We start from the raw sequence: 14,196 nt of genomic DNA on the forward strand, positions 1-14,196 counted from the left end.
TAAATGTTCGTAATAAGGCAAATCGGACACTTGGATTTATTAATCGCAGCGTTAGTAACAAGACACCTGGTGTGGTTCTCAAGCTATATCTTGCTCTAGTTAGGCCCCATTTAGATTATGCAGTTCAGTTTTGGTCGCCATATTATAGAATGGATATAAATTCACTTGAACGTGTCCAGCGTAGGATGACTAAGTTAATTCCCCAAATTAGAAATCTTTCATATGAAGAAAGATTAACAAAGCTTAAGTTGCATTCACTGGAAAGGCGAAGAGTTAGGGGTGACATGATAGAGGTTTACAAGTGGATGAATGGACATAACCGTAACACTAACAGTAGAAGTCTAAGAAATAAAATTAACGAATTAAATGCTCTTGTCTGCACAGAAAAAATAGATATTATTGCACTTACCGAAACGTGGATGAATGTAGAAAATAGAGAACTATTAGCTGAATATCAAATATATGGATTTAAACTATTTCACACAGATAGATATATTAGACGAGGAGGTGGAGTAGCCATATATGTTAGGGACAATTTGAAATGTAGTCTCAAAGAGGGAATCAAAACAGAGCCACACACAGAAACTATTTGGATTGAATTAAACGAAAAAGCTAATAATATTATAATAGGAGTAATATATAGGCCACCAAATTTAGACAGAATGGAAGCAAAGCATCTATGGGATGAAATATCTAGAGCATCTAGATCTAACAGTATTTATGTCATGGGTGACTTTAATTTTAGCGGAATAAACTGGTTGAACAAAACAGGGAATAGTGAAGCAGAAGATTTTCTAGAATTAATTGACGATTGCTTTCTTACGCAACACATTAAGGAACCAACACGGGAAAATAATATTTTAGATTTAGTGTTAACTAACAGGGAAACGCAAATTAATGACATCGAAATAGGGAGTGAGCTAGGGAGCAGTGATCACAAAGAAATCAGATTTAGCATAGAATGGAATAGACCAGTAGGAGAAAATTCTGTTAAAGTGCCAGATTTTCGAAAAGCTGATTTTAATAGCCTAAGAAATTTTTTGGGTCAAATTGATTGGAAAGTCTTGGGTATGGGGTGTGGGCCGGTCTTGGAGCGAGACATGAACCCAGCGATAGGTGACTTAAATGGGGATTTCGATGTGGATTCAATATATAACTTATTTAAGAATATTCTAAACAAAGCACAGGAACGTAGTATACCATACAAATTGAATAGATCGAATACTAATGACCCAAAGTGGATAACAAAGAATTTGAAGAACCTTATAGGTAAAAAGAGAGCTTGGTACAAAAGGATTAAAAATGGGGAGGTCACTTTAGAACAGGAATTCGTACAACTGGTTAGAAATGTTAAAAAAGAGATAAGGAAAGCAAAAAGAAACTATGAAGTTCGCATAGCAGGGCAAGCAAAGACAAATCCTAAAGGGTTTTTTCAGTTATATCGTACCAAGACTAGGGAAAGGATAGGTCCATTAAAAACTGAGACAGGTCAAATAACAGATAGTGATGAAGAGATGAGTAGTATTTTTAATAAATATTTTGTATCTGTATTTACTAAAGAGGAACTTAACAATATGCCTTCAGCCGAACAAGTTTATGTGGGTGGGGACGAGGACAGGTTGACGAGTTTAGCAGTTACCAGGGAGGATGTTCTTAAACAAATAGTAAAACTCAAACCAAACAAATCCCCAGGGCCGGATGAAGTGTTTGCCAGGGTGCTTAAAGAATGCAAAGAGGAGCTTTGTGACCCACTGTCAACCATATTTAATAAATCAATAGAGACAGGCAGAGTGCCAGAGTTTTGGAAAGTTGCTAATGTGATACCAGTTTTTAAGAAAGGAGATAGATCACTTGCGTCTAACTATCGACCAATTAGCCTAACGTCTATTGTGGGAAAGTTACTCGAATCTATAATAGCAAATAAAATTCGTCTTCATCTTGAAAAACATAAATTAATAATTGAGTCGCAACATGGTTTTATAAATGGCCGTTCATGTTTAACAAATTTGTTATCTTTTTATTCTAGCATTGTTGAGGCAGTTGATAGTGGTAAGGATTGCGATGTTGTATATCTTGACTTTAGCAAAGCTTTTGATACAGTGCCACATGAAAGACTGATTAAAAAGATAGAGTCTCATGGTATTGGGGGTGCTATATTAAGCTGGATTAGGGCATGGCTATACCAAAGGAAACAGAGAGTTAGTATAAATGGAATCAAGTCAGAGTGGGAAAATGTTGTAAGTGGAGTGCCTCAAGGCTCTGTCCTGGGACCTCTGTTGTTTATAATATATATAAATGATTTAGATTCAGGTTTGAGTAGCAACATTTGCAAATTTGCCGATGATACGAAAATCGGTAGGGAAATTAATTCGGAGGAGGACTCACTATCACTTCAAGTTGATCTAGATAGGGTTTTGAAATGGTCAAAGGATTGGCAGATGCAGTTTAATGCTGATAAATGTAAAGTTCTGAGGTTAGGTAATGATGATAGAGTTACAAGATACGAGCTAGATGGTGTTGTGATTGCGAAGTCGGATTGCGAAAGGGATCTGGGAGTTATGATTAGTAAGAATTTAAAACAAAAGGATCAATGCATAAATGTTCGTAATAAGGCAAATCGGACACTTGGATTTATTAATCGCAGCGTTAGTAACAAGACACCTGGTGTGGTTCTCAAGCTATATCTTGCTCTAGTTAGGCCCCATTTAGATTATGCAGTTCAGTTTTGGTCGCCATATTATAGAATGGATATAAATTCACTTGAACGTGTCCAGCGTAGGATGACTAAGTTAATTCCCCAAATTAGAAATCTTTCATATGAAGAAAGATTAACAAAGCTTAAGTTGCATTCACTGGAAAGGCGAAGAGTTAGGGGTGACATGATAGAGGTTTACAAGTGGATGAATGGACATAACCGGGGGGATATTAATAGGGTATTAAAAGTATCAACACAGGACAGAACACGAAACAATGGATATAAATTGGATAAGTTTAGATTTAGGAAGGACTTGGGTAAATACTGGTTCAGTAACAGGGTTGTTGATTTGTGGAACCAATTGCCGCGTAACATTGTGGAGGTGGGGTCCCTCGATTGTTTCAAGCACGGGTTGGACAAGTATATGAGTGGGATTGGGTGGTTATAGAATAGGAGCTGCCTCGTATGGGCCAATAGGCCTTCTGCAGTTACCTTTGTTCTTATGTTCTTATGTTCTTATTGGGTGGTTATAGAATAGGAGCTGCCTCGTATGGGCCAATAGGCCTTCTGCAGTTACCTTTGTTCTTATGTTCTTCTTATGTAACCGGGGGGATATTAATAGGGTATTAAAAGTATCAACACAGGACAGAACACGAAACAATGGGTATAAATTGGATAAGTTTAGATTTAGGAAAGACTTGGGTAAATACTGGTTCAGTAACAGGGTTGTTGATTTGTGGAACCAATTGCCGCGTAACATTGTGGAGGTGGGGTCCCTCGATTGTTTCAAGCATGGGTTGGACAAGTATATGAGTGGGATTGGGTGGTTATAAATAGGAGCTGCCTCGTATGGGCCAACAGGCCTTCTGCAGTTGCCTTTGTTCTTATGTTCTTATGTTCTTATGTTCATATTTAATGAATCAATAGAGTCTGGCAGAGTGCCAGAGTTTTCGAAAGTTGCTAATGTGATACCAGTTTTTAAGAAAGGAGATGGATCACTTGCGTCTAACTATCGACCAATTAGCCTAATGTCTATTGTGGGAAAGTTACTGGAATCTATAATAGCAAATAAAATTCGTCTTCATCTTGAAAAACATAAATTAATAATTGAGTTGCAACATGGTTTTATAAATGGCCGTTCATGTTTAACAAATTTGTTATCTTTTTATTCCAGCATAGTTGAGGCAGTTGATAGTGGTAAGGATTGTGATGTTGTGTACCTTGACTTTAGCAAAGCTTTTGATACAGTGCCACATGAAAGACTGATTAAAAAAATAGAGGCTCATGGTATTGGGGGTGCTATATTAAGCTGGATTAGGGCATGGCTATACCAAAGGAAACAGAGAGTTAGTATAAATGGAGTCAAGTCAGAGTGGGAAAATATTGTAAGTGGAGTGCCTCAAGGCTCTGTCCTGGGACCTCTGTTGTTTATAATATATATAAATGATTTAGATTCAGGTTTGAGTAGCAACATTTGCAAATTTGCCGATGACACGAAAATAGGTAGGGAAATTAATTCGGAGGAGGACTCACTATCACTTCAAGTCGATCTAGATAGGGTTTTGAAATGGTCAAAGGATTGGCAAATGCAGTTTAATGCTAATAAATGTAAAGTTTTGAGGCTAGGTAATGATGATAGAGTTACAAGATACGAGCTAGATGGTGTTGAGATTGCGGAGTTGGATTGCGAAAGGGATCTGGGAGTTATTATTAGTGAGAATTTAAAACAAAAGGATCAATGCATGAATGTTCGTAATAAGGCGAATAGGACACTGGGATTTATTAATCGAAGCGTTAGTAACAAGACACTTGGTGTGGTTCTTAAGCTATATCTTGCTCTGGTTAGGCCCCATTTAGATTATGCAGTTCAGTTTTGGTCGCCGTACTATAGAATGGATATAAATTCACTTGAACGCGTCCAGTGTAGGATGACTAAGTTAATTTCCCAAATTAGAAATCTTTCATATGAAGAAAGATTAACAAAGCTTAAGTTGCATTCACTGGAAAGGCGAAGAGTTAGGGGTGACATGATAGAGGTTTACAAGTGGATGAATGGACATAACAAAGGAGATATTAATAGGGTATTAAAAGTATCAACACAAGACAGAACACGAAACTATGGGTTTAAATTGGATAAGTTTAGATTTAGGAAAGACTTGGGTAAATACTGGTTCAGTAACAGGGTTGTTGATTTGTGGAACCAATTACCGCGTAACGTGGTGGTGGGGTCCCTCGATTGTTTCAAGCGCGGGTTGGACATTTATATGAGTGAGATTGGGTGGTTATAAATTGGAGCTGCCTCGTATGGGCCAATAGGCCTTCTGCAGTTACCTTTGTTCTTATGTTCTTAAGAGAACGGAAAACCAGGCCCCGCGAGAGCAGAGATTGCAGGAAGTTCACCAGGGTCGAAGGTGTAGCATCAAAGGGGCATTCTCCTCGCCTTCCTGCCGAGACGTAGGCGGCATACTCCATCCACTTAGCCCGGTAAGCACGCCTCGTCGCTGGCTGCAGGGAGTTGAATAGGGTCCTCACAGTTGCAGGGCAGGAGGTGCGCGGGAACTAAGGTCGGCGTCGCGGCGAGGCCTGCGTCTTGCAGGAACAAGGGCGGCAGCGTCTGTAAGCGGGAGAGAGCATCACAAACCCCGTTTAATTTGCCTGGGAGATGGGAGGGGATGAGTGTAATGTTATGAATGAGCAAGAGCACTGCCAAGGGCCTGACAATTTGCATTAGAAGGGGGCACCTAGCAGAGAGTGAGGTGAGCACGTTTACCACTGCACTGTTGTCCGATTTGCACACCAACCTCTTATTGGCCAATACCGGGGCGAATAGTGCTATACCCATGTAGAAAGGGTAGAGCTCGAGCAATGCAATGTTGAGCCGACACCAGACCTGCGGCCACGTTCCCCTGAACCAGGCTGCCCCTAGCGTTAGGCCATACCCCTTGGAAGAAGCATCAGCACACATTGAAAGTGACGGGGCAGTTCCCCATCCACCATCTGGGGGAAAGAATGTTACTCCATTGAAGTCACTGAGGAAGGAGCGCCAGGCGACGAGGTCGAGCTTAGCCTCAGCGTCCAAGTGGCATAGGCGCGAGGGGCGCTGAGCACCCCGCGTGAGCGGGTGCAGACGACGCAGGAAGTCCCCGCCGCCCGGGATTACCGCGGTGGCGAATTGCAACTTTCCAATGATCGCCTGCAGGTCCCAGAGGGGGATGCGCTCCAGACTCAGCGCAACTTCCACTGCCGCCGTGTACTTTGTTCTCTTGTCCTCAGGGAGTTTTGTTTCCATCCTACGAGCATCAATCTCCAGCCCTAGGAACGTGAGGCAGGAGCACGGGCCCTCGGTCTTGTGAGGTGCCAAGGGGACCCCCAATCGCTCGCAGAGGGCGGAGAACACCAGCAGGCTTCGCTGGCACTCGTCGAAAGTGAAACTGACGAAGAGGAAGTCGTCCAATATCTTCACAACGTCGCGCACTCCAAACTTCTCGGCGAGGATTCATTCAGGGCACTGGAAAAGGTCTCGAAGATCCGGCAGGAGGGGGTAGCTCCCATGCTGAGCATCTTCTCGTAGTAGTATTTGCCGCCATAAGAAAACCCTAGGAGATGGTAGTCGCTCGGGTGTACTGGGACGATCCTGAATGCTTCTGCGATGTCGCACTTTGCCAGGTTAGCCCCCGGCGAACGGCTGACAACCATTGCCACCGCATCGTGGATAGACTGGTAGGTGACGGACGTCGATTCCCGGGGGATGTTGGCGTTCACACTGTCAGGGGAGTAAGGGTAGCTGAGGTTATGCAGGAGTCGGTACTTGCCTGGCGTAGACTTCTCCCTCAATGCTATGGGCGAACACTTGAAATTCTTGAAAGGGGGGGCTTCGAAGGGGCCCGCGATGCGTCCTAGACTCAACTCCTTGTCAAGCATGGGCCCTACGATGTGCGGGAGGTCCGTCGTAGCCTGAGGGTTGCGTGAAAAAAGGGGGGTCCGTGCCCCTTCAAAGCCAAGTAGGAACCCCCCCTTTGAAGCCCCCCACGACGTAGTCTCGCATGGGGTATCCCACCAGCAAAGCATCAAGGGCGTCGGCGTCCACCGGCGTTGTTACTGCTGGCGTTCTTCTTACCCTTATCCTGTGGTTATCGTCGAGGGCGCTGGTCGTGGGTGGGTCCGTCGCGTGGCTGAGCTGGGGGGCACGTGGTGTAGGCCGGGTGCCTCCTTCGGCAGCGCGGGCAGTAATGCTTGAAGGAACATGATGTAAAATTGCAGCCGGGTCCCCTCGAGTGGTAGGCAAAGCAGTAGCCTGGGGGGAAGCCCTGCGGCCCGGGTGCTATGAGGGTAAGGGCTGCCGTTCGACCTGCCTCCTGCCTTACTGTCTGAACGGCGACGTGTGCGACGCGCTGGACCGAGCGGAATTCCAAGTCCAGCCTGTAATCGAGCCAAGAACAGTCCGACCTCTCCTTGTCCCATCTGAAGGCCTTGTCGTACCACATCCAGTCACCTTTAACCCTTCATGGTCTTGACGTACCGGGCGTAGGTGAACAGGGCCTGAGCCTCGGCCGGGTGCTTCTCGATGTAGATCGTTGCATAGATGTCGAAGCCATGCGCCCACTGGTCCGGCGTCAGGGGCGGCTGCTTCTTATCAGACGTCTAGGGGTCAGTGGTGGGCACAGGGCGAGTCTCGTAAGGTCCTGCTTCGCGCTCATGAGCGAGCAACTCCCTGAGGTCGACGTACTTTTTTGCCCAGACCTTTTCCCGGAGGGCCTGAGGGACGTGTATGCCCAGGAGTGGGATGGAGGAACCCTGAGGCGCCCGAAGGTGTCCCAGCCAGGGACTAGTAAGTGGGGGAGAAGCACTCACCCTGGGAGACTGACCATAAGAGGACAGGCTGGAGGAGCTGGCACATTCGCCACCGCGGTAATCCCGGGCGGCCGGGCCTTCCTGCGTCGTCTGCACCCGCTCACGCGGGGTGCTCAGCGCCCCTCGCGCCTATGCCACTTGGACGCATAGGCTAAGCTCGACCTCGTCGCCTGGCGCTCCTTCCTCAGTGACTTCAATGGAGTAACATTCTTTCCCCCAGATGGTGGATGGGGAAGTGCCCCATCACTTTCAATGTGTGCTGATGCTTCTTCCAAGGGGTATGGCCTAACGCTAGGGGCAGCCTGGTTCAGGGGAACGTGGCCGCAGGTCTGGTGTCGGCTCAACATTGCATTACTCGAGCTCTACCCTTTCTACATGGGTATAGCACTATTCTCCCCGGTATTGGCCAATAAGAGGTTGGTGTGCAAATCGGACAACAGTGCAGTGGTAAACGTGCTCACCTCACTCTCTGCTAGGTGCCCCCTTCTAATGCAAATTGTCAGGCCCTTGGCAGTGCTCTTGCTCATTCATAACATTACACTCATCCCCTCCCATCTCCCAGGCAAATTAAACGGAGTTTGTGATGGTCTCTCCCGCTTACAGACGCTGCCGCCCTTGTTCCTGCGAGACGCAGGCCTCGCCGCGACGCCGACCTTAGTTCCCGCGCACCTCCTGCCCTGCAACTGTGAGGACCCTATTCAACTCCCTGCAGCCAGCGACGAGGCGTGCTTACCGGGCTAAGTGGATGGAGTATGCCGCCTACGTCTCGGCAGGACGACGAGGATGGATGCCCCTTTGATGCTACACCTTCGACCCTGGTGAACTTCCTGCAATCTCTGCTCTCGCGGGGCCTGGCTTTCCGTTCTCTTCATGCATATCTAGTGGCCATCGCCTTCGTCTGCAAGCTACACGGTAGGAGGGATCCAACACGACAGTTCCTGGTCTCTCAACTCCTCAAAGGGGGCACGTAACTCCGCACAACGGGCCCCTGCGCGGCGTCTCCCTGTGAGGAGGAACCTCCTGCATCGCCTGCTGCGGGCACTGGGAGGCGTATGTAACTCTGCCTATGAGAAGTATTGCTACAGGGCGCTCTTTTCCCTGGCTTTCCACGCCTGCCTACGCTCGGGCGAGGCGGTCTACGCGCAGTGCGGACGACACATAAGAACATAACATAAGAACATAAGAACAAAGGTAACTGCAGAAGGCCTATTGGCCCATACGAGGCAGCTCCTATTCTATAACCACCCAATCCCACTCATATACTTGTCCAACCCGTGCTTGAAACAATCGAGGGACACCACCTCCACAATGTTACGCGGCAATTGGTTCCACAAATCAACAACCCTGTTACTGAACCAGTATTTACCCACACATGCTCAGCATTGAACAGCTATCAGTTACGACGATAGGAATAGATATCGTCTTCAACACTTAAAAGCACAGCGCAGGTCGCACGCCCACCCTCACCCTGAGAGCTAGCCCTTCCAGCAAGTAATGCCCGGTCCGTGCACTCTCTAAATACTTTAACTATATGGGCCTTGGGCCCATATTCAAACAAGCCGCAGGCGCTCCTGTCACCAGGCGAGATTTCACCAGGATCCTTCGCGCTGCCCTCACGGCGCTAGGCTTGCCCCCAGCTGACTACGCCCCGCATTCCTTTCGTATCGGCAGGGCCACCCAGCTGTCTCTGGACGGGCTCGCCCCATGAGAGATAATGGCAGTCGGCAGGTGGAAGCAGTGCTTTTACTTCCTACGTCAGGCGGGACGTTGTTGCTCTGCCACTTTGAGGACCTCTCGCGGCCAGCTGGCACTCGCTCTTCGGGGGGGAGGGGTCCGGCCGCTGGCCTGCGGTGGGGGTGCAGCGCCAGTCCCCAAGTGTCCCGCTGTCCGCAGCTAATACTTTGCCCAGTCTAGGTGCTAGTAAGCCCTACCTTTAGTCAGGAACCCCTTCTCCTTATTCATTATGTCTTTACGGCCTCTTGGTCGGGCTCCATTAAGTGTTATATGTGGTCTACTCACTTGATAGTTACTCTTTGTGTCCTGACTGTTATACCTAGTGTTATATAATTACTACACATTTGCCCACGGCCTTAATTCTAGTACCAGATAAGCTATTAGGTTTCTGCAGAATTCGTTTACCATGTCACTATAGGCTAAGCTTACTCTTACTTACTATGGGTGTACTTTTTAAGTTAAATACTAGTACTCGGACTTGGAATTGTTACTTTTCTTAATTTTTACTTTATATATCTACATGTTCTGCAGAATTTAATCTACCAATAAATAAGTCCCATACTGTCAGTGTCGTTTTCCCCCTGATCAGAAAATGGCCTCTGCTTTGCAAGCGGAGATGTTTCTGATGGGGGAGAAAGAAACAATTGCGCAGCGCGTCCCGCGGCGTTGCGCGGGCAGTCTGGGGCCATATAAATACTGGGGTAACGAGGGGCAGAGCCCCTCGTTACCCCAGCAGGCAGAATGCCTGCTGAATGATCCAGACTCAAAGTTCATACTAAGGAACGAAGTAATCTTATTTGAATGCGACGAAACCACATTGTCAAAGGACCTTTTCCCACCAGACTACGCCGAGTACAAACATCAAATGATTACTCGAAGCAAGAAGAAACACCAAATTGAAGAAGAAGAAGACACCACCTGAAGACAGATTGTTTCCACCTTGAATGTAGAAGCACTGCCACTGCCGCCTTCCAGACCAGCCTAGCCAGTTGTTGGGTTGTTTGCAGCATCGACATATTGCCACGCAGCTGGGTTTAGCCCTGGCACTTTTTCTTCAACTTCAGCATTTCCTCTCACCGACTACTCTTCAGCTGTCCCCACCTCAAGGCTTGCCCCAATGGGCATCTTCTGTATTATTCAGATTCAGATTCAGGCTCTGCCCTTACTTCGCCGCTGCACTCGCAACTGTTTATTGTTTGTGATGTGTGTGTATATGTATGTATTAACACGATGTACTGAACGGGGTGAGAACAGCTGGAGCTACCTCATCTCTTTGTATATATTTTACCTCAATAAACTTATTCCAATTTCAATTTCAAAGTTTCAGGCTTATCACATGCAGATTTAGCTGCCTTGTCTGTGTCATCATGCTGGACAACACCTATGTGAGAGGGTAGCAGCACGTTGCTGTGTATAGCAACGTGCTGATATATATATAGGTATACATATATGCTGTGTATACCTAAGTATGTTAATAAAAAAAAATGATTACATTGAAGGACTCAACTCTCATTATGCTTCATGCAGCAAATATTGCTAAGTTATCCTATTATCACAATTTATATTATACGTGTAGTGATAATATAATTTAATGGTTGTATAACCATTAAATCATGTAGAGTTTCTCTATGTATTAAAATATATTACTCTGTAAACCGTATCAACTGCTAAACCAAATATTGGGCTACTTTACCTACAAATTCGCTACTTTTAATCGTCAGCTCGCTACTTTCAACAACTCGGATCTAGCAACCCTGAACTTCCCACAACAGCAGCTGCTAGCTGGTTGTTGCTCTCGTATTATGACCAATTCTTCATATTAAAGGATGATTTGTGGTGGAAAGACAGACACTTGAGGTAAGTTGGAATGCCAGTGTCAAAAAGTTGTTATTGGTAGCCTCTGAAATTGCAGCGTCGGAAAATATGGCGGCGTCCCTCGGGCTGTGTTGACCCAGACTGTTTGTGGTCACTTCCCAGCGTTTAACCACCTAATTATACTTTAATTATTTATATTTCAGTATCTTGCTAGCCAGTCTTAGGGAGCTGTGTTTCACTTTGTGATGGTGAGGGAAATGTTGGGTACCAGTGCCTCTGTGGTAATGGGCGACGTTGCTGTAGGGTAGGAGTGGACGTTTCGGACACGAGAAGATTCGTCTTTGTATTTTAAAACCATATATATTGTTATGCTAGGATGAATTAGCTTAGGTTAGGCAGTATTGGGCTTCGTTGGTTTGTGTTGGGTTAGTGTATGCTAGGTTGAGCTAGGTTAGGTTGGATTGAGCTAGGTTAGGCTGGGTTGAGCTAGGTTAGGCTGGGTTGAGCTAGGTTAGGTTGTGTTGAGCTAGGTTAGGTTGTGTTGAGCTAGGTTAGGTTGTGTTGAACCAGGTTAAGTTAATTATAGGTCACATCACAACTGCTTGTGATGTATAGGAAGGAGGGCTCTGTTGCAATGCGCAGGGTACCAGCAACAATGCCACATGCAGTTCCTGACAGATTGAGGGGTAATGAGATGCTCTGTGTACATAAGCTTGGGTATATGCCAAGTACAGCATCACGGTACAAGTAATTACCAAAGTATAATTATCTAAGTGTAGTTACAGGATGAGAGCTACTCTTGTGGTGTCCCGTCTTCCCAGCACTCTGTCATATAACACTTTGAAACTGCTGATGGTTTTGGCCTCCACCACCTTCTCACCTACCTTGTTCCAACCATCTACCACTCTGTTTGCGAAAGTGAATTTTCTTCTATTTCTTCGTCATTATGACAAGAGGTCATAAATCTATGACCTCTTGTTCTTGAAGGTAAAATGCTGGACCAGGAAATTCCAGTTCCAGGTCTTCCCTATCAGTTTTATCAATTCCTGTTTAAACTATTTTGTACGTAGTGATCATATCATCTCTTTTTCTTCTGTCTTCTAGTTTTGGCATATTTAATGCCTCTAACCTCTCCTCAGCTCCTATCCTTCAGTTCTGCGAGCCACTGAGTGGCATGTCTTTGCACCTTTTCCAGTTGGTTGATGTGCATCTTTAGATATGGGCACCACACAACACAACCGCTGCATATTACAGCTTTGGTCTAACAAAAGTCGTGAACAATTTCTTTAGTATTTTGCCATCCATGTATTTAAAAGAAATTCTGAAGTTAAAAAGTGTATCATAGGCCCTTCGCACAAAGTTCTTAATGTGATCCTCAGGTGATAGTTTTCTATCAAAAATCATGCCTAGATCTCTTTATCAGAATTCTTTAAAGATTTCTCACATAATTTATAGGTTGTGTGGGGTCAATGTTCTCCAATTCCACATTCCATAACATGGCATTTATTCACATTAAATTCCATTTGCCAAGTATTGCTCCATATACTTATTTTGTCCAGGTATTTTTGAAGGGCATGACAATCATCTAGGTTTCTTATATTCCTTATTATCTTAGCATCATCCATGTTAGTAACTTACCTGTCACCCCTCCAATATGTTCCAGTTTCCAGAACAACCTCTTATGGGGAACTCTGTCAAAAGCCTTTTTAAGGTCCAGATAGATGCAGTCAACCCAACCATCTCTTTCCTGTAAAATCTCTGTGGCTCGATCATAAAAACTGAGTAAGTTCGTTACACATGATCTTCCAGATCGAAAACCATACTGTCTGTCTGATATTATATCGTTTTCCTCCAGGTGTTCTACCCATTTAGTTTTAATTATTTTTTCCAATACTGTATTTTGACTATTACACTTGTCAATGATACAGGTCTATAATTAAGGGGGTCTTACCTGCTTCCACTTTTGTAGATTGGAACTATGTTAGCCTTTTTCCATGCATCAGCTACAACTCCTGTACACAGGGATGCCTGAAAAATCAGTTAAAGTGGAATGCTGAGCTCAGGTGCACATTCTCTCAGAACCCATGGTGAAACTCCATCTGGACCAACTGCTTTGTTCTTACTTAGCTCCTTGAGCATTTTTTCCACTTTGTCTGTAGACACCTCTATGTGCTCTATGTTGTTCTCTGGAATTCTTATTGTGTCTGGTTCCCTAAAGATTTCATTTTGTACAAACACACTTTGGAACGTTTCGTTTAGTGTTTCACACATTTCCTTTTCATTTTCCGTGAATCTATTTCCCATTTTCAACCTCTGAATATTATCCTTTACCTGCAATTTGTTGTTTATGAATTTACAAAATAGACCTGGTTCTGTTTTACATTTGTCTGCAATCCTTTTTTTCAAAATTTCTTTCTGCCTCTCTCCTCACTGCCGTGTAGTTGTTTCTCGCATCTTTGTATCGCTGGTATGTTTGGGGGTTTGGCCTCTTCCTGTATTGATTCCATTTTTGTGTCTTGGTCTCTGGCCCTCTCGCAATTTCTATTGAACCAATCCTGTTTCCTAGTTCTGCATCTCTGTTTTGGTATAAATTTTTTTGTGCCTTTATCATATATTTCACAAAACTTGACATACATCTCATTCACTTCCTTGCCTAGCAACAAGATTGTCCAATTATACTCACTAAAAAAATTTCTAAGGTTGCCATAATGTCCTTTCCTGAAGTCAGGTTTTTCAACTGCTTCAACCTCCTTATTTTCTTCCAGATTATAATGCACTGCATACTTTATTCCCAATTTATTCCCAAAAAGACATTGTCACTTTTACCAAAGGTACTGAATGTCAAATATCTCTTCCTCCTTCCTGGTAAATATCAAATCTAGCATGGAGGGAACGTCCCCTTCCCTCATCCTCGTAGCTTGTTTAACATATTGATACAAGAATGTTTCCAGGATGAGGTCTACAAATCTACAGGTCCAAAAATCTTCTGTTTTAGCTTCATATGCTTCCCAGTCTATGGATTTCAAGTCGAAGTCACCGACTATCAAAAGTCGTGATCTATCGTTTTCCGCTCTCGCTATAATCTCTCCATTATTGTTATA

At 44.7% G+C, this 14,196-nt stretch overlaps 2 protein-coding genes and 1 long non-coding RNA gene across 3 annotated transcripts in view; 1 reads left to right on the forward strand and 2 right to left on the reverse strand.

Annotated features, from left to right (window-relative positions):
* Positions 1 to 5,171: 5,171 nt before the first annotated feature.
* LOC138361078 (uncharacterized) lies at positions 5,172 to 5,984 on the reverse strand. The gene has a single exon (XM_069320549.1). It carries the CDS (start codon positions 5,982 to 5,984, stop codon positions 5,172 to 5,174), a length of 813 nt encoding a protein of 270 aa, XP_069176650.1.
* Positions 5,985 to 6,154: 170 nt separating this feature from the next.
* Positions 6,155 to 6,616, reverse strand: LOC138361079 (uncharacterized). The gene has a single exon (XM_069320550.1). The coding sequence runs from the start codon at positions 6,614 to 6,616 to the stop codon at positions 6,155 to 6,157; it is 462 nt and encodes a 153-aa protein (XP_069176651.1).
* A 4,382-nt stretch (positions 6,617 to 10,998) lies between these two features.
* Positions 10,999 to 14,196, forward strand: part of LOC123771432 (uncharacterized) — a 78,916-nt gene continuing 75,718 nt past the window's right edge. Inside the window, exon 1 of the long non-coding RNA XR_006774481.2 lies at positions 10,999 to 11,137. This is a non-coding gene — a long non-coding RNA (uncharacterized lncRNA). The remainder of the gene's footprint in view (positions 11,138 to 14,196) is intronic.

This window comes from Procambarus clarkii, unplaced genomic scaffold (genome assembly GCF_040958095.1).
Source record: "Procambarus clarkii isolate CNS0578487 unplaced genomic scaffold, FALCON_Pclarkii_2.0 HiC_scaffold_173, whole genome shotgun sequence".
NCBI lineage: Eukaryota > Metazoa > Arthropoda > Malacostraca > Decapoda > Cambaridae > Procambarus > Procambarus clarkii.